The sequence below is a fragment of the Pongo pygmaeus genome, chromosome 12 (genome assembly GCF_028885625.2).
Source record: "Pongo pygmaeus isolate AG05252 chromosome 12, NHGRI_mPonPyg2-v2.0_pri, whole genome shotgun sequence".
In the NCBI taxonomy this organism is placed as follows: domain Eukaryota; kingdom Metazoa; phylum Chordata; class Mammalia; order Primates; family Hominidae; genus Pongo; species Pongo pygmaeus.
Window position 1 is genome coordinate 86,142,229 of NC_072385.2, and position 24,822 is coordinate 86,167,050.

Below are 24,822 nucleotides of genomic sequence, written 5' to 3' on the forward strand. Positions count from 1 at the left end.
CAACCCCCAGGCCTCAGTTTCCTCTCCAGGATGATCTCAAAAGCCCTTTCTCCCTCCACCCTCAGCGCTTTTATTTCTTTTCATAGTCTCCCCCGCTTTCTTCCTTTATCCTGTTTTTCCCCTCAGTGGCCTCTAACTCCTTTACCCTGGAGAGGGTGACCACTTGCCCCAGAATCACTTTCCCTAGATCTCCTTCCCACCTGCTTCTCCTACAATCTATACCGCCCCCCAAAGTAAAGCCTGTTAGCCTGAGGCCAGGACTTCAGCTGCTGTTGTTCTGCCTCCCTTCCTTGTGTTCTCCCCCAACTCCCAGCCCCTTCTCCAATTTCTTGACCCTTTTTTTGTTCCCTTGCCACTTTTTCCAACCATTAGTGGTACCAAGGGGTAGCTGGGAGCAGGGATAGTTCCCCTATTCTTTCCATCATCTCTTTTCTCTTTTTTTGGATATAAACAGTTCACGTTTTCTCAACCTTATGAAGAATACTGTGTAAATAGTCCTTCAAGCCCCCACCCCTCTCTCTGCGGCCAGATTGCTGCCTCTGAGCTCCTGTGGAGAAATTCTGGAGCCACCCCTGCTCTCCATCCACCCCTTCATTCCTCTTTCTTCCTCTCCTCTCACTCACTTTTCCCATCCCCCACTTTCCCTGGGACCTGGGTGTCATGTGAAACAAAGCCCCCACTCTCGGTTGCTCATCTGTATAGAGTGCAGCAGAAATGCATGCTTATCACCTTGACAAAGCTGTGTGTGTCCCCCACTCCTGCTTTGAATCCCAGGATGGAAGAAGGCACTAGGCTGGTCACACCTCTAGTCACCCTAAGGCACTGTCTCCTGTGCAGTTTTGGAGGAGGGGGCTGGATTTGCTGGGCTTGAGAAGTGAGGGATTTCATAGACACACCTTCTGGAGTGGTTTGGTATGCCAGTTCAGACACAGAGGCATGGACTGTAACTGCCCAGGATAAGCCACAGCAGATGGCTGGTTGGAGGCAGGGAGAGAGGCTGCCTCCATGTGCAGCATATGAGCAGCTAGAGATGTCTCTCTAAGTGTATATGTATAGTCTATGAAAGCACTTCCTTGCCTTCAGTGATTTTTCATGTGTCATGCTTGATCTGATTATTTTAAATAGAAAAGGCAAATATGGCCCAAGTCCAAGGCACACACAAATTGGATAAAAATACCCTTTAAAAAGCTATATCATGTTGTTATGGTGATAGAAGATATAAAATGACCCCCTCAAAAAAAATCCCCTTTTAAGAGCTGCATCAAGTTGCTATAGCAACTAGAGTTTTTTTTTTTTTTTAAGTGCTCTAAAAGTACTAAGGATGCTTAGTCCTGGAGGATGACATCATGCATCCATAGCTCATTGTTGACTTGTGCTCTTCCCCTTGTAAACACGTCGTTTCCCTTTCTTTTACCTAGAGGCACCTGTGCACATATTGGGTGGTCATAGCACTTTTTCCCGGTGACATGTTCTGGCTTCCTAATGGAACCCACAGGCTAAAGGGGAAGCTGTTGGCAGTGTCCCTTTCCTTTTTGGGCCATGAGTCCATCCAAATAAGGCCCTATTCCAATGGCCTGTGGTCTCTGTGCCTCTCTGATGAGCTCCATCAATCTATCGTTCGGTGCTCCTTTGGAGGCACTGATTCTGAGCCCAGCCACAGCTTCTAAAGCTTCTCTTTCAGCAATTTACACAAAATCAAGTTAGCGTGTTGGGAAATTGTTCCATGCCCCAGCCTTTAGTCTACTGGCAGGATTGACTGTTCTTTAGTCAAGTGGAAAGGAGCTATATTCTCTTTCTTGATTTGTGTTTTCAGATGTAGGCAAGCAATGTAGGAGGGCTACACTGAAGCATGTGGTTATGTTACGAGTGACCCAGCACGTTGCTTCCAAAATCTGCGGGGAAACTTTCAAACTAGCCCGTGTACAGCTCAGGGTTGAACCAGCCCTCTGTGAGGATGCCAAGACAGCCACACAAGTAGCTGGGTCTCTGCTGGTTATTGCCCCTGCTGGGATATTCTGGGGTCAGTGGTTCAAATTGTTCACTTCCATCAGTCAGATAAGTTCTGCTGAATCCCCAAGTAGCATAATTGGCATTTCAGCTTTCTCTTTGCAAAATGCATTTGGATGAGGTTTAAGATCTCCACAGGTCAGTTTCTCTTCTGCTTACATAGTTCCTTTCTCTTAAATGGCCTGAATCTTCAGAGACAATTATTATTATTATTGATGCTTTTATGGGTTCAACAGATCAGGGAGCCAAAGCTCAGTCCACAAAATATGGGCAGTCAGGATTCTTTATATGACTCTTTATCCAATGAAGAGGAAAATTAGCACATACTCAATTTTATTTGATGAGTGAGTATCACAGTGTATATGGTTCATACAGTGCTGTGGAATTCAGGGGAACAAAATGATTTGATTCAGCTATTTATACTGCCTAATGAAAAGGACATATGTATGTGTGTATGTGTGTTGTGTAGACCCAGATATATGATTCATCTAGACTTTAGTATAGGAAATCTTTCCTTCCATTCATTCCATAACATGATTGTATGTATCAGGCTGTATTTTGAAAGGTTAAAGCTTATTCTGCATGGCAGAGATTAAGGCATATTCCAACATGGGCAGCTGGATCACAGCATTTATGAGCAACATATCTTGGCCATCCTCACTGAAGATGATTAGAACAAGAAGGGGACCTTTTTGGTCCAATCTCATGTGGCACAGGGTTAGGGGACTTGTCAGTGGTCACACAGTTAATGAGGGGTTCAGCTAGGTCCAGAAACCAAGTTGTGCAATATCCACCAATTTCATGCATATAATTGGTGGGAACGTTCTTGTTTGAGATTGCAATATTTAATAGTGTCTGTCTGTCTGAGTATGAGAGAGAGTGTATGTGTGTAACCAGGGCAGGGACTGGTCTGCTGGTCTATTGGTCACGTCATCAACTTATTAAGTCCAGAGAAAACTTGAAGGACAAGACAGATTTACAGGCCAGACAAGTTAGAACCAGCTGGCACGTCTTAGCTAGCTAGACAGGCAAGAGCCAGCCTAAAGGGCAGAGATGGGGTACTAGCAAGTAGGAGAACTTCTGGCAAACTGTGGTCTAAGGACAGAAGTCACTTGCTTTCTGCCTTTTTTTGCACCTGTGTGTGTATGTGTGTGTGCACGTGTGTGTGCATGTGCACACACACTCTTGAGAGTACATGTGTATAGAGGAGGGGAAGAAGGGGCAGGAATGGGCTTTCACCTGGTGGAAGACGTAATGAAAGGTTCAGGTATGGCTGTGTGTACTCAAGGTTACATGGAACACCACGATGAAGTAGAATGTTTGTCCTGACATTTGGTTTGAACAGGGCCCCATATCCACAGCTGGGCAGTTTGCAATCATGTAGATACACGTGTGTCTATACAGTGCGGTACCAGTGGAAAATTTTGCCCGTGATTATTCAGCAGCCGTTCAGGCTGTGTAGAAAGTTAATCTGAATAGCTCAAGCGAAATAAAAATCCACTTTGTAGTCTAAATTATTCATACCGATTGCTTACACTGAACTGAAATCCTGGGTAATTATTATTTCTCCCATTTATGCTATGTGACATATTCCCTAGGGGTTGAAATCAAGTTTGTTTTAATGTGAATATATCCATTTATTCATTCCGCCAATTAACAAACATCTAAGACAAGCATCGCTCATCATAGATGCATGTGTGGCCTTTGGCATGTTGTCTGCACTTCCTGTGATTGTATGAACTCCTAACGATAAAGATACTGTCTTGTGTTCTTTTAGCACAAAACAATATTCTTGAAGACAGTATTCCAGCTCAAAGATATTCCAAACAATACAAAGAGAATTAACCCATCACTTCACATCCTAAAGGATATTTATCAGTTAACTTTGAAAAGATTAAATGGAAACTCTCCACTGGGGTTTTAATTATGCATCTGCTGTCAGATTTACACATAGGAAAGAACATATTTTAAAATCTTTCTCAAATGGCAGCTTGATATAAACAGAAATATTTTTACTTCCTTTTATTAGGTTTTCTGGCAGTGTTTTTTAGCTATAAAGCTAAAATCATGCCGCTGTAGACGGGATGGTGTAGGTATAAGAGTTGTCACTTTTGGCACTGCATAATTTAGCTTGCTACTTTCAGAATTAGGCACACTTAATTATTCAGCCACGAGATTAGTAACAAGTCCTAACTTTTTCCCTCTTTTTCAACATGGATTTTTTAAAACTCTTTTTGCTACAAAGGAAACTAAGACATTATAAGCCCAAAATGCCACTACCACGTTTACATTCAACTTTCTTCTAACATGTATGTAATCCAGCTGGAGATAGTTTTGATATCTGGAATGAAATACATTATCCAGAAGGAGAGGCGCACCCTTCCTTGCGTATTTCTCTCATCAACTTTTTTTTTTAAAGAGACACAGTCTTACTCCATTGCCCAGGCTGTAGTACAGTGGTGCAAACACAGCTTACCATAGCCTCAACCTCCTAGACACAAGCAGTCTTTCCACCGCAGCCTCCCAAGAAGCTGGGATCACAGGCACACATCACCACACCTGGCTAATTTTTTTTTTTTTTATTAAGAGACAGAGCGTCGCTACATTGCCCAGGCTGATGTCAAACTCCCGGGCTCAAGCAATCCTGCTACCCCAGCCTTTAAGCGTGCTGGGATTACAGCCGGGAGCCACCAGCCACCATGCCCAGTCTCATCAACTATTTTTTATTGAAAGATGATGCTGTGAAAGCTTTGAAGGACATTTAGGAAGAAAATATCTCCTTAAATTTGAAACTCTGGGTGGAGAGCAGGAAATGTATTACCATTCACTGCTCCATCCTCAGCACCCAGCATCAGACCTAGCCCATAGTAAACAATAATTATTTATTATATGAATAAGAGAGCAAGTCATTCATGATATCACTGCACTAACACAACTCTTCATGTTTGCACATTCCCCTGAAGTTCCTTGTCATGCCTTTTGTAGGAAACAGAAAGGAAACTAACTGATGTGTACTGAGCTGCTTCTGTTTTATTAACATTTTATTACTGATGTTGTTTCTGTGTTTTCACGTAGCCTAATTTTAGTGGGTGCATAATATTCCATCTAGTTGATGTTCTGTAATTCACTACCCCTATTGCTGGATAGCTGGGCATTTCCCAGTTTGGGGCTATTTTGAGTAATGCCACAGTGATCATCTTTATGCAAGATGGCCTTTTCTTTCTGTGATATCTCCTTGGGATGACTTCCAGCTGGTGAAATTGCTGAGTCAGTGGGTACTGCTGTCTTCATGGTGCTTGTGGCCAGCCCCTTTGGAGCGAGAGACTGTCTGGTCTCTTTGTATCTGAGCCTATGCCTCTACAAAGCCTAGCAGCGACTGAACAGTTATCCAGCTAATTACTCAATGGAAAGGGGCCACATATCCACTTGGTTTTCTCCAGGATTGCACTCAGTTCCAGGAGGTGAGTTGCCTCCTGAACAGGCTGTGGCATTAGGATCTTCAACCTCCCTTGTTTTAATGAGAGCAGCTTCCTTTGGGAAGTTCTGGGAGAATGGAGAAAGATAAGAAGAAAAAACAGGTGGGGGCACTGCCAGGCCATCAAAAACTGAGAAAAGAAAGGTACCTGGACCCCCCTGCTCTCCCCTGGACTCCCAGGAATGGTCTGCCGCTATTCCTGGGCCAACCCAGATGAGAGAGAATGTATTTCCACTCAGTCTTGACTATGCCCAAGGGCCCCAGTGTCGAACAGCTCAGAATTGTGCCGAATGGAGCAAAGATACACTCCTAGAGTGTTCTAGCTGGAAGCACCACAAAGATCCTTCAGAACTTTCCCCAGGCATGTAGACCATTTTGTCAACAAAAGCCAACAATCAGCCCATTATAGCAAATAGGAGCAGAGCTGTTGTAATTGGGGGTGGGGGCCGGAGTCCGGACCAGTGGGCCTTTCCTTAGTTGCTACCCACTCCCTGAAGTCTTCTCTGAGGAGCCCCAGAGCATCTCCAAGACCAGCCCAAAGAGGGTCAATTTACCCTCGTTCCTCGTTTTACACAAGGCTCAGAGAGGAGGAGAGGTTGCCCAAGTTACCCAGCAAGTCAAAGGGGGATTCGCTGAGAGCCTGAGCTCTCATCCTCCCTAGAAGAGTTACATCAGTATTGCCAAAGGTAGGTGTATCTCTCTCACTCTCCCACACCCTTTCTTACACACATAATTCTCACACTCACAAACAGCACACACGGACACACACACACACTGCTCACATAGACAAGTAGAGAATCCAGCACAGTTCTGAGAGGGCACCAAGGCTTCCCAGAAGGGGTGAGTGTTGCCCTGCATACAGAGGGGAGGAGCTGGAGAGAAGGGTGGGCATCTGAGGAGCAGAAGGCAGGCTGAGTGACTTGTGAGGAGGCTTTGGGTAAAAACTCTTGCTTGATCTGGAGATGGTGGTGGTAGCCTTGGGTAAGTGTTCAGTAAGTGTCCCCATCCCTGACACCTGGAGCAGCACTCCCTTGCCTTGTTTGGCTGCCTCAGATTCAGAGGATCTTGGAAACAACAAAAGGCCGTTGGTCTATTCCTGTGTCACCCCCAGCTCTGGAGTCCTCCCCAAGTTTTCTGGCCCTTCCATTTTTTCCGTCCAGTTCCACTGACTTTCCGGGGTCTGGGGCTCTGCATGGGGCCACCAGCCAGCAATCTGGAAAGTGTGTGGAGCCCAAGGTGGGTGCTTTGGGCAGAGTCCAGCCTCTGATCCTCACCAGAGTTTTTTTAAGAGACACAGTCATACTCTTTGCAGAGTTTCTACACAGGGAGAGTTGGTGAGGAACAGGGGGTGGAGGGGCTTGAAACTGCAGGAAGCACAGCACTTTCCAGGAGGTTGGGGAGGTGCTGGTAGAGAATGAAGAAGGGTACTGAAGCCCCTTGGCTCTCACCCTAAGCCAACTCTTGGCTGCCACCACTGCTATGAGACTCTGGCCCCAGGAAGTTCTACCCCAAACGCTGCCATTCCCTAGCCATCTACCAGGGGACTCTAGGTCCCCTCTCCAAGTGGCCACTGGCTATGGTGGAGAATGCTCTGGACTCTGTCTTGTGAGTGCTGCCTCCTCCCTGCGCTTGGCCAACCCCCAACCCGGGGCTAAGTTCCTGGCTTACTAGCAGGTCAGTGGTAACTGGTGTGCCTGGGCCCTTAGAAAAATTGAGCTCTGGGGTTTCTCCTCCATCTGCTTCCTCCAGATCCCAGAGGATCTCATTCCAAGGTGACCTCAGGATGAAGCATCCAGAATCTTGTAATTGCAGATTTTACAATGTTCACAGTGTCTTTATACTCACAGCAACAGATGTTACAGACCAGGAAGGTAGGATAGCATGCAGCAGTGCTTCTCAAACTGTAAGGTGCCTGGAGTCACCTGGGAATCTGCTTACCATGTAGTTTCTGTTGAGTAGGTCTGGGGTGGGACCTGACAGTCTGCATTCCTCATGAGCTCCTGGCAATGCCTATGCTGATGCACTTGGAGTCGCTAGGGTAGAGAGAACAGCGGTGAGTCGGGCACTAGGAGTCTAGACCTGGCTCTGCCACTAACTGGCTGCGTGGCTTTAGGCAGGACCTATCACCATTCAGTGCCTCAGTTTCTCCCTTACTAAAAGAAGGGAATGCCCAAGGTCCTTTGAGCCCCTTCTTAGCTCAGATGTTCTTATATCTGGGAAGACTATTGGCTCATATCCTTCCAGTATAGTTTAGTGTCGACTCCAAACACACCAGCACTGCAGCCAGCCTGCTTGCTTGGATTCATGTCCTAATTCTTAAGTATTCAAACTGTGTGGTTTCGGTGAGTGGATATACTTCTCCTTGCCTCAGTTGCCTCCTCTCTAAAGTGAAGACCATGATGGTTCTTACCCCCATGGGGTTACTTTAAAGACTGAAGGCTCTAAGCCATGGGTGCAGTGCCTTGTAACCCTGAGTAGCATCTGCTCCCCAGATCTCGGCAACCCTGTTGGTGAGCCCTGCCCTGCCTCTCTGTGAAGGACGGGAGGCCAAGGCACATTTCCTTCCCTGTAGCTCACCCAGCCACATCACCCTGTGCATGGTCTAGTCCTCTGGGCCTCAGCCCCCCTGCTGTGTGGCACCTGCTGCACTCTGGTTGGTCACTGCCTCTCGGGTGTGTTGTGTCCTATGCTGTTACATAACCGGCCTGGAAGGGTACTTTTGAAAATGCATTTTCTTTGGGTCCTCAACTAGAATATCTTAATCATCCCTCATAGGTGCAGTGCTCTTTAATCATTGTCAAGGACATAATTGGTGGATAACTGAATGAATGATTGAGTGGTGAGTTAGACCAGTGACATCCAGTGCTTCTCTGCCCCCCCACACCCAGAGCAGAGCCCTGGGCAGCCACACCCCTGGCCACCCTCCTTGTTTTCCAGGTGTGCTGAGGTCTCTTGGCAGTGCTTAGGCTGAGGAGGAGGTCATGGAGTTGAAGAGTAGCAGGGAAGCCAGATGCTGGCTGAGGCCAGGTCCCGCCACACTTCTCTGAGGTGGGTCCAGTGTCATGGCTGCTGGGTGAAGGTCGCTGAAGGAAGGCACTGCAGCAAATAGCCCCATGTGTGGGCGCCAGGCTGCTGCTCCCTGCACCCCGGGGCTACCATGGCTCCCTGGTGGGTGGAGGAAGCACTGGGACCCCCTTCCCAGGCAGAAGCCTCCCGGGGCAGGACAGGATCTGGGGCCAGGGGAGGCCACAGAGCCCACGAGCATCTTCCCTTTCCGAACTCTCCATCATGCCAGCAGCCAATGCCTTTGTTCTGGGGAGTGAGGGGGATCACTGAGGCATTGTTGGTCTCCCTGATTGACTCCCCTCCCTGCCACATGTCATGTTTGCCAGTTCACTGTGTTTTTATCTGTGTTTACTCAGTAAGCTCCCAAAAATCCTAGGACAGCAAAGAAAATTATATCCCATTTCACAGATGACAGGCTCAGAGAGGTTAAGCAACTTTCTTGGCATCACACAGCAAGTCAATCAATGGCAGAATAGAGGATCCAGGGTTCCTGACTGCTCAAGATCTCTGCTGTTCTGAATTGTGCAGTTCCACAGAGGGGGAAGAACCACAGCCCAGTCTGGGGTCTGCAGGGTTGTGTGGGTGGAGAAGGAGGATGAGGAGGCATCAGCGAGAGCTGAAGCACAGTTTGGGGACTCTGGGATTTGGCTGTGCTGTGCTTCTGGCAGTGTCAGTGGCTACACTAAAGCGAGGGCTGCCTGCTTCCCATCCTTCGCCACCTAGTACCTCTCTGTGAAGGAGGCTGCTAACCAGATCGGAGAGGGTAGAGCACGTGCTTCCCACAGAGCTCACCAGAGCTCTGGGAACTTGTTGAAGAGGACTGAGCTCCTGCCCAGACCTGAGAACCCTCAGCCTTGCACTGGAAACAGCTGCAGTGGGCATGGACAGGCAGGACAGAAAACCAAAAAAAACAGGAGGGCCTCCTTTAAGCACACCAGCAAGGAAAGCCTGGGGACATGGCCAGCTCAGATCTCGCCTCCTGAAGGCTGGTTGGCTTGAAGGAGACTCTGCCAAAGGTCATGTCCTGGGGCAGACCCTGCCCAGACCTTGCACCAAGCACCTGCCAGTGCTACTCTCTTCTCTAGCCACCCTTAACTTCTGTCCCCCTTACCTCACATTTTAAGCCTCTAGGCTGTTGCATATGCTGTTCTCTCCACCTGGAATGCCTTTCCCTTCCTCCCTATTTTCTACCAGGTGAAATCAGTCTTCAAGATCCAGCTCAAATGGTGCCACTAGAGAGGGACCTACTGTGAAGTCCCTCTTACTGCCCTCAGACCTGTGACAATCATTTGTTTCTATGCCAGCTTCCCCATCTGTGAAGTAAGCCACTGTTCAGTGGGTTAAGATGTGTCTAAAGCTGGCCCAGGACCCAGCACATAGTAGGTATGCAGAAAACTTAGTTTCTTCTTTCTCCACCTCAGAAGCTACATCTTAGTAGTGTTTGTCACTGTTACAATTACTAACATGATAATAACCATGATGGCAGCAGCTATGCATTGAATGACTACTTGGAAGTGCAGCAAAGAGGTAATTTCTGTCAATCATGGAGCATAATACTTGGCACAAAGTAGGTGATTAATCAAGATATGTTGAGTGGATGGAATGAATGAGTAACTGAAAACCCTGGACTGCTGGAAATTAACAACAACAAAAAAATAAAAACTGAGCAAGCTGGGCCCAGGCCAGGTTTCCAGAACCTCCCAGGGCCTCCCTGCCGGGCTCCCCACCCCTACAGCTGGAGGGGCTGGCTGTGCATGAGCACCTCTGCTGGCCCGTTGCTTTAATGCTCTCTCAGTGGCTGGCAGGTGTGCAGCAGGGCAGCCAGCTCATTCTGGAGCTCCCCTCCCTGGCAGTGCTGTTTCCACGGCTCTCTGAGTCAGCTGGGTCCTTATCCTGACCCTGCCCTGGACTGAAACCAAACTAGACAATTCTAAGCCTCAGCCCTTGTTACCCCCAGAAAGCAGCAGGAAAAGTTCAGTTCTGAACTAGGAGGGCTTCTGGTCCTAGTTTTCCCACTGACTCAGATATCCTATCTGGCCCTGGCCTTGGCCACATCTCTTAGCCATAAGGAGGCCCTGCTCAATTCCACCTCTCAGTCCAGTGGTTCTACCTTTTCTCTTCACCTGGCCAGGACACCTTCCTTAGAAACTGGAGGTTGCTTCACACATTTGACGGAAGTTTAATCAGTAATGAAATGCAATTCCACAAACCAGGAAAAGCCACCCCCACCCACACGGCCCAGCACCATCACAATGCCTCCAAAAATACTTGGGGAAGCTTTTATTGGAATCAGTTGTCCCAGCTTTCTGGAAAGTTTCAGTTGAGATAAACGCAAACTCCGAATCGCACTCCGCGTGACTCCTCTCTAATCCTTTCCAAATGGCCATGAGCCTCTTCCCTGCTGCCAAGTGTTCTGAATTCTGAGTGCCTCGTGTGAGCCTGTTTAGCTGCTGACACCAGGACCTGCCAGGAATGCTGCAGGGACAGCCCAGGTGCGAGAGGGAAAGGTAGGCACGGGCCTCTGCCTGTGCTGAGTGTGTTGGCATTTCCTAGGGGCGGGGTGCATTTTGGAGGCCATGCAGGTTTGGATTGTTGGGTTCTCTTCTAAAATGGAAGGTCGGGAAAGAAAGCTGAGATCGCATGGGAGCTAATTCTGAAGGTCTGGCAGCCTCAGTGGCAGGCAGGGAAGAGGTCCTTGCCTGTGTCAGTGCAGAAGTGGGACTGCAGGGCCTGCCCCTGCCAGCACCCTCTTTGTCACTCCCCACACTTCCTGCTGGTTTGGCATGGAATCACTTGTGTGACTGTGTGCTTAGCATCTGCTTCTCTTGCCAGATTCTGGGTTCCTGGAAGATGAGAACTCTATCTCCTCCATTCCCCTCCATGTCTCCAATGCCTGGCACAGGGCATGGCACATGGGAGGGGCTACAGAAATATTTTCGGAATCAATGTAAATTTGAATGAATGGCTGTTTCCAAGATTCCCAACTCTACCTAGGCACCTGTTTTATAAAAAGTAAAATATGATGATCAGATGATGACCTGCTTTGTAAAAGAAGGCTTTGCTTCTCAAAGGGATTCATTCCAAAGCTTCTGTAAGCAGCAACATACCCCATTATGTTTAAAGAGAGATGTAACTTGTAACCAATATCAGGAACCCAGCAGCTGCATGAAGTCCACCTTACTGCCATTTCTACCTTCACACAGTCCCCAAATCCCTAAGGCATCTCAGTCCCTAACATCAAATTAGTGAGCAATATACATGACCCAGAAGGCAGTTCAGAAGAATATATAATAAGAGCTGAAGTGGGTCGTACACCTCTACTGATTGGAGTTGTTCGGGCCTCTTGGTGCAGTCAAGCAGAGATTGGATTGTATGCCTAACATACGGAAATTGCCTTACAAAGCTCCTTGATGTGCATTGTTCAGCCGGGCAGGTATGCATTATTCATGTATCCATTTTAAGAATGAAGAAATCTGCATTGCCAAGTGACAATTTGCAGTACAATGTAGTGGTTAGGGAGAGAATGCTGGGGGCCCTGGTCTTGGGTGTGAATTTTAGCTTGTCTTGGTCTGTTTTCTGCTTCCATAACAGAATATCACAGACTGGGTAATTTATTAAAACAAACAAACAAACAAACAAACAAAAAACCAAGTTTATTTAACTCACCATTCTGGAGGCTGGGAAGTTTATGATAGAGGGCTCTGGCATCTGGCAAGAGTCATCCATGTGGAAGGCATCACATGGTGAGCAAGTGCGGGACAGAATCAGCCCAAACTCATCCTTTTATCAGGAGCCCACTCCCACAATAACCAACCCACTCCAGTGATGATGACACTAATCCATTCATGAGAGCAGAACCCACATGACCCAATCACCTCCTAAAGTTCTCAGCTCTTTAAAGTCTTACAATAGCCATTGGATTTCAACCTAAGTTTTGGAGGAGACATTCAAACCATAGCAAGCTCTGTCATTGGGGTTGCCAGCATGCATCTCCTGCCCATTCACTGAAGTCTGCCTCACTGAGTTCCTCTCCAACCTTCTCCAGCCTCCCACAGATGATGCATCCAAGAACCGGGCTCCTTAACCATCTCATCTATAACCATATTTCTTTCCATGCCACCCCAGCAGGTCATTTGGTTCTGTCTATGTATGTCCTTGCTATTACTAGTAACTGCATTACCTTCAAAGTTTTTGACTCCAAACATCTCACCTCTGACCACCACCTCCCATGCTTCCAGCTCCCATCCTTTGATCTCACCCTGTTTGGGTGAGATCATAATCCTTTGGCTGTAAGACCTACAGGTCCTTTACACTCCCACTCTTATTTTTCCACCATCTTCTTTGAGCCTGCATTTCTTTTTTAACTCAGCTTGGATTCATTCCCTTTTCAGAGACCCTTAACTTCCTTGCCTCTCTCTCCCTATGTTGTACCACTATCAAAATACCAACTTCCCACTTATTCTTCATCTGCCCTCAAGCAGCTGCATATGGCTAACAAACTATGCAGAGATGCTGACTGGTCCAACTTTAAATTGGTGACCCTGAGTACCAGCTGGACACTCCACACTGGCAGCACCCCCCCATCCCACTGTACTTCCTACTGTGTCCACCACTTATCCTCCCTCTTCCACCTTTAGCCTCCCATTCCCCTCACTCTCTGCTAATTACCTTTTTTTCACACTCCATTGAGGAAATAAAAGTAATCAGAAGGGGACTTCCTTATCTTCACACCCCTAAATCCACCCACCATGTGGAGCTGCTTTCTCTCCTGTGACAGTGGATGAAGTGCCCACTTACAAATGCCAGCTTCACTGGGTCTCACTTCCTCTAACTTCCTCCAGAGCTTAGTTCCTGTCATTACCCACTCCCCATGCATTGTTAATTTATACTCCATTGGTATGCAAACATGTATATTCTTCCTTCTTAATAGACCCTGCATCACCCTCCTGCTACTTTCCCATTTCTCTGCCCTCCTTTACAGGAAAGCTTCTGAGAAGAATAGTCAACATCTCCCTCACCTGCCCTTCTCCCCTGGATCCACCTCAATCAGGAGTCCAGCCCCACCTTTCCAGTGACTACGTTATTGTAAGGTCCCTAGTGGCCCCCTTCCTAAAAAATCCAGTGATGACTTGCCTGTCCTCAGCATCTCAGCAACATTTGACATGGGTGACCATTTATCCTCAAACTCCTCTTTTCTCTTGGCTTCCAGAACATCATGCTGTCCTTGATCCTCACTGGCTGCTTTCCATGGTCCTTTTTGCTGGATCTCTATGTGACCTTTCAATATGAGAGGGCCCCATGCTCAGTCCTCACTCAGGACTGTCTCCAAACAATCTCTCACCTGTAGAGGAAAAGCTTTTCCCCTACATATTCTTATTTTCAGCAGCTAGGGCCTTGAATTAAAAGACAGATTAATAGGAGAAAAGATTTATTGCATGTACATATGGAGGCCTTCATAGAAAAGTAATTATCTAAAAAGAAGTTGTATACCATTTTAACAAAGAGTGATAAATTGTGAAGTAATGATGAGATAAAAGGAGTTTGGACTTCTAGACGTGGTAAATTATGGGAAGATAAATATAGGGGGGAAACTAATGGAGAATAAGCTTTGGTTTTAGTAAGGTTTGTTATGCAGACTCAATCTTGTACAATCTCTGGAGTGATAATGGGGTCCCCAGTGATTAAGAGTACAGAGAGGGGAAGGACGACATCTTGGCAAAGGGAAATTTATGTCCTGCCTTTAGGCAGAGAGGGGAGGATAAGGAGCTTTCTTTGCATCTGCTGCTTCCAAATTGCCTGCAGCTCAAAACAATCCTTGTGCCAAAGTGACATATTTGGGGATGGCATACTCTGATCCCCTTCACACCCTTTGGCTTTAACCCATTTATCTATTGATGAATAACCCATCTTCTACACTAAGCTTCAGAGCCATGGGTCCAACTGCCCACATGACATCTACACATGGATATTCAATATGTATCAAAACTTTTAAAAGCCCAAAATAGAACTCCTGATTCCTACCATATCCCACTCTTGACTGTTCCCCTCACAAGCTGTTCCTGCTCCTTGGTACACTGCTCCATGAGTCTTCATATCAATAAATGTCATCCATATAAAGAGTTGTCCTGATTCCTCTTTTTTTCCTAAACTTTCATATCCAATTCATCATCAACTCTTGTCAGCTCAGTCCGCATAATACATTCTGATTCCATCCACTTGTCTCCCTGCCCATCACAACCAGTCTACTCCAACTGTCACCATCATTTCTTGCTGGGGCAACTAAGTTAGTGTTCTAACCAATCCCCCAGCTTTCTCTATGCTCCTTGACAGCCTGTTCTTCACACACAGCCAAAGAGATCTTTAAAAGTGGAAGTCAGGCCAAGTCCTTTGCTTGTTTGAAATCCTTCAATGACTTCCTGTTGCACAAAATCTGACTCTTCACCATGACATTCAAGGCCCTGCATAACCTGGCCGTGCCCCCTCTTAGCCTCACTGGCACTGCTTTCCCCTTCACTCCATGCACTACAGCCACACTGGACTTACCCAGATCAGACCTCTGGGCATTTACACTTGCTGTTCCTGCTGCCTGGCACACTGCTCTGTGAGTCACGGCATGGCTGACTTCTCTTAACCACATTCAAGCCTCATATCTAAAGCTAAAATGTCACCCTTGAGGAGCCTTCCCTGGTCCCCCTGATTACAGTAATGTCTCCCACTAACCCCTAGTCACTGTCCCTCACACTATTCTGCCTTATTGTCCTTAGAACATGCACCGTTTTTGGAAATCATCCTGTTCGTGAACAAATAATGTGTTTATGTGTTTGTTTGTTGCCTGACCTCTGCTCACTCCCTGCACCATGAGAACAGGGTTCTTGTCTCTCTTGTCCACTATTATATTCCCATTGCCTAGCACGGTACCTTGTGTTTGTTGAATAGATGAACTTCCAAAGCTTCCATTTTAACATTTATAAAATGGGAATCATAATAACACCTGTATCATGTGGTGGTTGGGAGAATTATATGAGACAATGAATGCAGGTACTTAGTCTGGCCCTGGTATTTCATAAGCACTCTAATGTGGGCTTATGTTTTTATTAATGGATGATCTGGCTGAGTTCACATGTAAGTGGCAAAGCTAAACCCTGAGCTGAGTTCTCTGACCCCAGATCTTTTGTTCTTTCCAGTATGTCTGATGTCACCTCTCAGGTTGCAGGGTAGGCAAGTTAAGGAACAATGACAGGTGAAACTGTTTCAATAGGTTAAGGTCATATTGGAGGGCTTTGAAAGCCAGGTGGAAACATTTAGACTTGGTATGGGGGCAACAGGAAACCACTGGAGTTCTTGAACAGGGGTGTAATGTGATCATGACTGTTTTAGAAGAAGATTCTGGCACTTTAGTCACTATATAGTTATGCCGTTAAGTCAGGCAACCTCGTTAGTCTAAATTGTTAGTCTCTAGAACTGCCTTCAAACAACCAGATAATTGTGAAGTCCCTTGTTTTGGCTGTTCACCTCAAACATTAAATCAGCCCATTATCAACTGTCCCCTCACTTTATCAAGAGCTTACCACTGTACTTCTGCCTGGGTGACACAGCGGGATCCTGGGTCCCCCCCCAACCAAAAAATACAGCTTATATATCTCTATCAGTGATAAATCACTGAGGAATATGTGCTTAGTTTGTATATTCAGCTCTGAACTGCTATATGATTCCAAACTTATTCAAGAGGACTGCCAACATGAATTGTTTCTTTATGCGCTCTAAGTGGTTCATAATCTATGAGTTATGAGTTATAATTTTATTTTATAGCTACTGGTGTTCACACTTTAAACAAAGAGCAGAATTTGTCACATTAGACTGAAGAGCTGTATACTTTCGCAATGAGGTCTACCTCACAGGGTCGTGGGGAGGACCCTCGCATATCCTGAGAACCAGTAAATATTTGTTCATTTGTTTATATGGCAGCCCAGGATGCTGAATATTTGTGGCAGGATGAATTGCATAGAGGAGACTAGGGATAGGAACTGAGGGATCATGTGGCCTTTGGAAAGGAGCAAAAAAAAGGGGGTAAGAGATATTTTCAGGAGCCTAAGACAGAATTTTGTTATCGGCACTCAACAAGACTCAACATGACCTCTGCTGATCTTGGGTCTTCTTGCTCTCTATTCCCCCCTCATTTCTTGACATCATGCCCACACAGGAAGATCTAGGCAAAGGGGCTGACCGTGGGCCTGGGGATTTCTTTCCTTTTTTTTTTTTTTTTTTGGAGCCAGAGTCTCACTATGTCATCCAGGCTGGAGTGCAGTGGTGCGATCCCTGCTCACTGCAACCTCTGCCTCCTGGGTTCAAGTGGTTCTTGTGCCTCAGCCTCCCGAGTAGCTGGGATTACAGACATGCACCACCATGCCCAGCTAATTTTTGTATTTTTAGTAGAGATGGGGTTTCACCATGTTGGCCAGGCTGGTCTCGAACTCCTGGCCTCAAGTAATCTGCCCACCTCAGCCTCCCAAAGTGTTGGGATTACAGGCGTGAGCCGCCATGCTCACAGGGCCCCAGGGTTTCTAACAATGCATCTGGAGATTTGTGGGCATCTCTCATAATGCGGGGAAGGCAGTTGAAGATGCTGCAGCCACACAGAAAGTGGGGAATGAAGCAGGCTGAGACTGGAGGAGGATACCCCTTCTCCAAAGCTGGGCTCAGCAGGGCAGCCCTCCCCTCACTGCTCAGAGATTGCTAAGGGCAGCCCCCTGTGCCCTGCAGGTGGGAAAGGCACTACCATTGGTGGGGGCGGGGGTGCAGCAGAGGTTGGTGTGTAGCAATGACCTTAATTCATAGCATTTTTGTCCCTAGAGTCCCCTTCACTTCCATCTACATTCTTGCTTTATTTCTTTTTTAATGTTTTTCCATAAAACTTATTCTTTTATAGCTGTTTATGGCTAAAGGGCATCCTAGCTGCAGACTCGGAGCCAGTACGCTGATAAATTCTATCTCAGTTCCTGACCTTCCCCCCGCCTCCCCGCCACTGGTCGTCCCCAGGGCCGAACAAGAAGGAAGGAGGTGATGCAGGCCCTTCAGGAGGAGGCAGGTGTTGCAGGATTGAATGAGCCAGTATCTACAAGGCATTGGCTCTACTCCCTTGTAATATTCCCAGGCTTTCTCTGTAATGCCGCTGTAGTGAGACACATGTCATTCAGAACTCCATGTAGTCCCCTAGATTTATGCACAGTGCAGCCTGTGGCTAGAACTGAATCTTAAACTAATGATCTGCCTTCCCCAGGACTAGCACCAAAATATTTTTATGTGTCAACGAGTCTAGAACTGGAGAGCTCCAGAAAAATATGGTGCCGTGTGGGGTAGGAGGTAATACTGATTTCACACGTCGTATTTTCCAGAACAGTTAGCAGGCCCTGTATTCTAATTTGGCATCCAGAAAACATGATCCCCATTGATCCATTTATTCAACAAATATTTTTTGAGCACCCCACTATGTGCCAGCAACTGAAAATCCCCAGGGATACAGCAGTGAACAAGTAGACAAAGTCCCTACTTTATGGAGCTAACATTCTAGTTGGGGGAGATAGACAATAAACATACAAATAAATGTCAGGTGGTGGTAAATGCTGCAGAAAGAACAAAACCAGGGTAAGAATAAAGTGATGGAAGTAGGGTGGTCTGAAAGGGTCTCTTGGATGATGTGACCCCTGAGTGGAGGCTTGGAATGAAGTAAGGGAGTGAGCCATGTGGCTGCCTGGAGGAAGAGGGCTCCAGCCAGTGCCAAGGTCCCTTAGGAAGAGCTTGCAGGGTTTGCTGGAGGAGCCGCAAGGAAGCCCGTGTGTCTGGAATAGTGTTTGGAGGAGAGGCGAGTGGGAGTTAGCATGTGAGGTCAGAGCAGTAGCCAGAGACGAGGTCATGCAGGGTCTCCAGGTCACGGCAAGACCTTTGGGTTTTACTCTGAGTGAAATGGGGAGCCACGGGAGGATTTTGAGAAGAAGCATGATTAGATCCTGAGGCAAAACTTAGGTTAAAAAAAGCGGGGAGACAAAAGAGGCGTGACATGATCTGATTTATAAGATCACTCGTTGCTGTTCAAAAAAAACTACGGGGGAAATATAGAAGTGTGGGGACTCCTTAGCAGGCTTTTGAAATATTCCAGGTGAGAGATGATGATGATTTGGACCAGGGCATGTTTGGTGGAGCCAGTGAGAAGTGATTATATCTTTCAGAAAAGAAATGCATATTCACTGAAGTGTGGGGGTTTTTTTGTTGTTTTGTTTTCCTGTTTCTTTTAGCACCTTAAAGATTGTTTTCTGGCTTGCATAGTTTCTGGTAAGAAGTCTGTGGCCAGGTGTGGTGGCTCACACCTGTAATCCCAACACTTTGGGAGGCCGAGGCAGGTGGGTCACTTGAGGTCAGGAATTTGAGACCAGCCTGGCCAGCATGGTGAAACCCTGTCTCTACTAAAAGTACAAAAATTAGCTGGGCATGGTGGTACACGCTTGTAATCCCAGCTACTCGGGAGGCTGAGGCAGGAGAATCACTTGAACCCAGGAGGCAGAGGTTTCAGAGAGCCAAGATCGTGCCACTGCACTCCAGCCTGGGTGACAGAGCAAGACTCCATCTCAAAAAGAAAAAAAAGAAGACTGTGAAATTTTTCTCTATCTATAAGTAATTGTGCCTCCTTTCTCTGGCTGCTGTTAAGATTTCTCTTCATTCCTGACTTTCAACAAGCTGATTTTGATGTGCCTTTGTGTAGTTTCCTTTGTGTTTATAGAGCTCCTCGGATCTGTGTGTTTATAAATTTTCTCAAATTTGGAAAGATTGACATTATTGCTTCAAATATTATTTTTGCTACCCTATCCTCTCTTTTTGAACTCCAACTGCACATATGTTGGTCTTAATTTACATTGTTCTGCAGGTAGCTGAGGCTCTTTTCAGTCTTTTTTTGGTTACAGTGCTTTATTCTGAATAGTTCTATTGCTGTCTTCAAGTTCAACCTTTTTCAGCAGTCTTTAGTATGTTGTTAACTCTATTCAGTGAATTTTTCATTTCAGACATTATATTTTTCCTTTTTTTTTTTTCAAGGTGGAGTCTTGCTCAGTCACCCAGGCTGGAGTACAGTGGTGCGATCTCGGCTCACTGCAACCTCTGCCTCCCGGGTTCAAGCAATTCTCCTGCCTCAGCCTCCTGCGTAGCTAGGATTACAGGCGCCTGCCACTGTGCCTGGCTAATTTTTGTATTTTTAGTAGAGACGGGGTTTCACCATGTTGGCCAGGCTGGTCTCGAACTCCTGACCTCGTGATCTGCCCATCTTGGCCTCCCAAAGTGCTGGGAATACAGGCGTGAGCCACCGCGCCCAGCCCCCTATATTTTTCATCTCTAGAAATTCTACTTGGTTTTAAAAAAGTTTTTCCCATTTTTCTCATCATTATGTTTCTCCTTTAAATCTTGAGCATATTTTACATATTTTAACAGGTATTTAAATGCCTTTGCTAATTCCATAATCTCTGGCATTTCTGGGTCTGTTTCTATTGACTATTTTTCTCTTATTTGTGGGTCACATCTTCCTGCTTCTTTGCATATCTGATTTTTTATTACAGATCAAACATTATGAATTTTACATTGTTGATGCTTGATTGTTTTGTACTCTTTCAAGCAGGGTTGGACTTTGTTCTGCCAGACAGTTCTTTATAGATCAGTTGATATTTTCCAGACTTGTTTTTAAGCTTTTTAAAGGCAGGGCTAAAGGAGTCTTTTCTCTGGGACTAGACGAGCCACACTATTAAAGAATAACCTTTTTGGGGTCTCTACTGAATGCCTTGTGGATTCAGAGAAACCTTTCCACCTTTGACTGATAGGAACTCAGGTGATTTCTGGCTCTGTGAGGGCTCTGGAAATTGTTTGGTTTACAGCTCTCTGGAAATTGTTATTTCCTGGAAGTTGTTTTTCTTGGTCTTATTTTTTCCTAGGTTTTACCCTATACCTGCATAGATTGTTATTCAGACCTTTGTGAATAACAAAGAGGGACCCCTAGTAGATTTCTGGAGTCCTTTTTCTTGATAGTTCCTTCCTCTCCAGTGCTCCACAGTAGTTACAGCAGTTAAGCAGTGACAGCTGCTTTATCCTCCCTGAACTTGAATTTCTCCCCTCAATTCAGCAAGAGTTCTGGGCTCTGTCTGGATCTCTCCACTCCCGTGGCTGTCTGAAAACTGCCACCAGGCAAAAACTAGGGCTTTTGAAGGGCTCACCTTGTTTGTTTCCCTTCTCTCAGGGACCATAATCCTGAACTACCTTTTTTCCAATGTCTGAAAATAATTATCTCATAGACTTTTTCCGGTTTCCTGGTTGATTATGGTGGGAGGGAAGTCTGGATTCAGCTACGCCCTCGTGGCCTGAAGCGAAAGTCAGTGGGTAGAATCTGGATAAGTGTTGACAGTAGGGTGGCATGATTTGTTCCTGGATCAGATGTAGGGTGTGAGAGAAAGCAAAAGAATAAAAAGGACTCTAAGACTTTTGCCCAACTGCAAGAATGGATTTGCTATTTACTGAGATAGGGAAGGCTGAAGTAGAATCAAGGAGGGGCTGGTTGGGAGGGAGAATCAAGAGCTTGGTTTTGGAAATGTTAATTTTGAAATGACTTTTCCACTTCCAAGCCGGATGCCAGTTAGATAGTGGATAGGCAAGTCTAGAACTCAAGGGACAGGTTGGGTTTGAGATACAAATTTGGGATTTGCCAGCCTATAGACCACTGGTTCTTAACCCTGGCTAAAGCAATGTTATCATCACTGAAGAAGATACCTGAGAGTGGGTAATTTATAAAGAAAAGAAGATTAATTGGCTTACGGTTCTGCAAGCTACAGGAAGCTTGGCAGGAGAGGCCTCAGGGAACTTACTATCATGTCAGAAGGCAAAGAGGAAGCAGACATGTCCTTCATGGCTGGAGCAGGAGAAAGAGAGCAAAGGGGAAGGTGCTACACACTTTTAAACAACCAGATCTCATGAGAACTTACTATCATGAGAACAGCAAGGGGGAAATCTACCCCCATGTTCCAATCACTTCCCACCAGGCCCCTCCTCCAACATTGGGGATTATAATTCAACATGAGATTTGGGCAGGGACACAAATCCAAGCCATATCAACTCTAATATGTAGCCAGGAGTGAGAACCACTCATATGTGTTAGGAGTTCGTGACCAGCTTGGCCAACACGGTGAAACCCCATCTCTACTAAAAATATAAAAATTTGCCAAGTATGGTGGCAGATGCCTGTAATCCCAGCTATTTGGGAGGCTGAGGCAGGAGACTCGCTTGAAACAGAGAGGCAGAGGTTGCTATGAGTCAAGATCATGCTACTGCACTCCAGCCTGGGTGACAGAATGAGACTCCATCTCAAAAATAAATAAATAAATAAATAAATAAATAAATAAATAAAGCCCTGCCAATATCAGCTAGGGGGCTCTGGAAGCTGAGGTAGGAGGATCACTTGAAGCCAGGAATTCAAGGTTGCAGTGAGCTATGATCATGCCATTGCACTCCAGCCTGGGCAATACAGCCAGACCCGGATGCAAAAAGAAAAAGAAAAGATCACCTAGGAGAGTGGTTCTCAACCCTGGCTGCATATTAAAATTACCAGGGAGTTTTTAAGCCTTGATGCCCAGGTTGTACCCTAACCAACTGTATCATTCTCTCTGGAAGTGGGGGCTTATGAATTAGCATTTTGTAAAACTCTTCATGAGAGTAATTTCAATTGCTGACAAGGTTAGAACCACAGAGTCCCAGGGCGTGATGGTGGGAGCCAGAAAAGAAGAGATCTGAAGATTGAGCCACAGTGCCCTTGAAGATGAAGGAGGCTAAGCTAGGAGAAGATGCAAGAGAGGGCTTACAGGCTTTCCTCAAATGTCTGAACTGTGGCTGTCCACTCACATTTAAGAATTAAAAATAGAAAATTGGACTGGAAACTTGGTGTGCATAGGCGGGGCTTGTGGACTGTGGGCTTTCTTTTTGGGGCAGAGGGTGGGCAGCCAGCCATTATCTATATGGCCTTTGCCACACCCAAGTCTCTCCAGGGTTCTTCGGGGCAGTTCCCCTCCCTGCCCTTCTCAGCTGTACTCCCTCTGAGCTGTGGGTTTCTCCACCTGCCTTCATCAGTTACAGCTCTCTCAAGCTGTCCATCTTGCACAAGCATGTTGAAACTTCTCGGGCCCTTCCACTGTAAACCCTCTGCCCATTCCCTGTGTTGTTGCTAGTTTACACCTTTATGTCCTTTTACCATCATTTAAATAGGGTCTTAAGAGGGAGAGTAGATAAATTGAGGTAATTAAATAATCATCTTGAACCAGAAGTCTCCCAACTATTTTTTTTTACACTGAGAGTCTCTCTCTGTCACCCAGGCTGGAGTGCAGTGGCATGATCACAGCTTACTGCAGCCTCAACCTCCCTGGCTCAAAAGATCCTCCCACCTCAGCCTCCCCAGTATCTGGGACTACAGGTGCTCGCTACCACACCTGTCTAATTTTTGTAGTTTTCGTAGAGACAGGGTTTTGCCATTTTGCTTAGACCGCTTCCAACTTTTTAAACATGAGGATCGCTTTAAATGCGAGGAATAGTTTCACAGCACCCATATGATGGAACTTACGTATACGTTCAGTATCCATTAATTAATAGGGAAAATGCATATTAACACACAAAGTCCTCTGAATTAATTCAGTAGCACTTTTAAGTGCATCTTCATCAGAAAACTATTTACATATTTTTGGAAAGTAATAGCATATACCATGTAGGAGAAAGTTAAGCTTGCAAACAACAATTGGTGACCAAGTAGATTGATATGCCTTTGCAATAACTGCAGAGTTCCCAAAGGATTCCAAGCCCAATCATTGGGACTCACAGTTCTAGACCCTAGGAAGCCACTGGAAGTTTTTGAATAAGAGAGAGGGTGTTACTGAAGAACTTATGACACTTGCTTCATTTACAGCTTTTCCCTGTCCATAGTTGCCTCTTTCTCTGGAAGTTTAGCGTTGGATGGGTTCCTCCCTGAGGGAGAGAGCATGTAGATGATACTGGCTGCCCCAGCCCTGAGCAAATTATTTGAGAAAAAAAAAAAAGACGTTAAGTGCAATTCAGTCTTGGCTTTATATTCCATGACCTCCTCTTCTCTATTTTTTTCTTATCTACTCTCTTTAGAAATTCTGTTCCTTACTGTCCATCAGTTAGCACAAATGGCTTGCATTTTGAGGTGGTCATGCTATTAGCACTATGCTGAGCATTTACACACTTCATCTCATTTAATTCTCATCAGCATCCTGTGGAGGTGAGCACAGTTCACATCTCATTTACAGATGAGGAAATTGAGGCAACAAGAGGTTAAATGGCTTTCTCAGATCAAAGAGCCAGCAAGTGACAGAGCTGAGATTCTAGCCCAGGTGTCCCTGACTCCATAGCCAGTCCCCCTACTCCCCACAAAGTTGGTGCTGCACAAATGATGAGGAATTGAGAGACATATGAGCTACTTATAAATGACTGAATTGGGAAAAGACATCCATCTGTATCCAGGCTTCCCAAAGGGTCCACTCTCTGGCAGCAGCCTCCCTGGTTTCTTTCAGGGGAAGCTACTTTGCATTTCGGTGGTCCCCAGCCTTTCGAAGCCCGAGTGTGGCTAATGCTACCCTCACTGCAGCCTTTCCTCCAGCCAAACTAGTCAGCAAGACCCTGAACTGTCCCTCCAGTCTTCATTCATAGCATTCTCCCTGCCTGGAGCATCCCTGCCTGTCCTTTACCCTTCATGTATCTAAGGCCCACTTCCTCTTTGGAGCCCACCTTCATCATCCAGGCTTCATGGAGCCGCCTCCTTCGTTTGCCTTCTGCCAGTGATGATCTGACCTCCTAGCACCTTGCCATCTCCTATCTTGTGTATGACTTCCCTCCCCACTCAGACGGTGAGACTCTGCCTTTAAAAAATAATGACAAAACGAGTGGTCTTTAATTCACTTGAATAATAGATACTTCTTATAGAACATTTGAAAAAGAGAGAAGAGCAAAAAAAGTGAGAGGGAAAAAAAGCCTTTAGCTTCACCACTAAAATAGTACTCCAGAGATTTTTTTGTCCTTGAGTCTATTTTCTGGATGAATTTTGGGTTTTGTTTTTGTGTATTGGTATGTGATGTCAAAATCAACTTTCTAAGCATCCCTCTTGTTGGATGCATAGTATTCCTCAGAGAGGATGTGCCATGGTTTGTTATAAGCACGACTGCATCCCCCACAGGACCTAGCCTGGGGGA

The 24,822-nt window shown here is 46.0% G+C and overlaps 2 protein-coding genes across 4 annotated transcripts in view; one reads left to right on the forward strand and one right to left on the reverse strand.

Annotated features, from left to right (window-relative positions):
- The window catches only part of MSH2 (mutS homolog 2), a 307,179-nt gene that overhangs the window by 144,325 nt on the left and 138,032 nt on the right, over window positions 1-24,822 (reverse strand). For 2 of the 3 annotated variants that reach the window (XM_054475084.2, XM_054475083.2), the window contains one exon: window positions 4,710-7,515. The exons of the other annotated variant lie outside the window; for it this stretch is intronic. In XM_054475084.2, the coding sequence (XP_054331059.1) occupies window positions 7,493-7,515 (23 nt within the window). In that variant the 3' untranslated portion in view covers window positions 4,710-7,492. Of the gene's footprint in view, window positions 1-4,709; window positions 7,516-24,822 lie in introns of those variants that run through there. 3 annotated transcript variants of the gene reach the window in all.
- KCNK12 (potassium two pore domain channel subfamily K member 12) overlaps window positions 1-24,822 on the forward strand; it is a 61,994-nt gene that overhangs the window by 1,650 nt on the left and 35,522 nt on the right. The window lies entirely within an intron of this gene.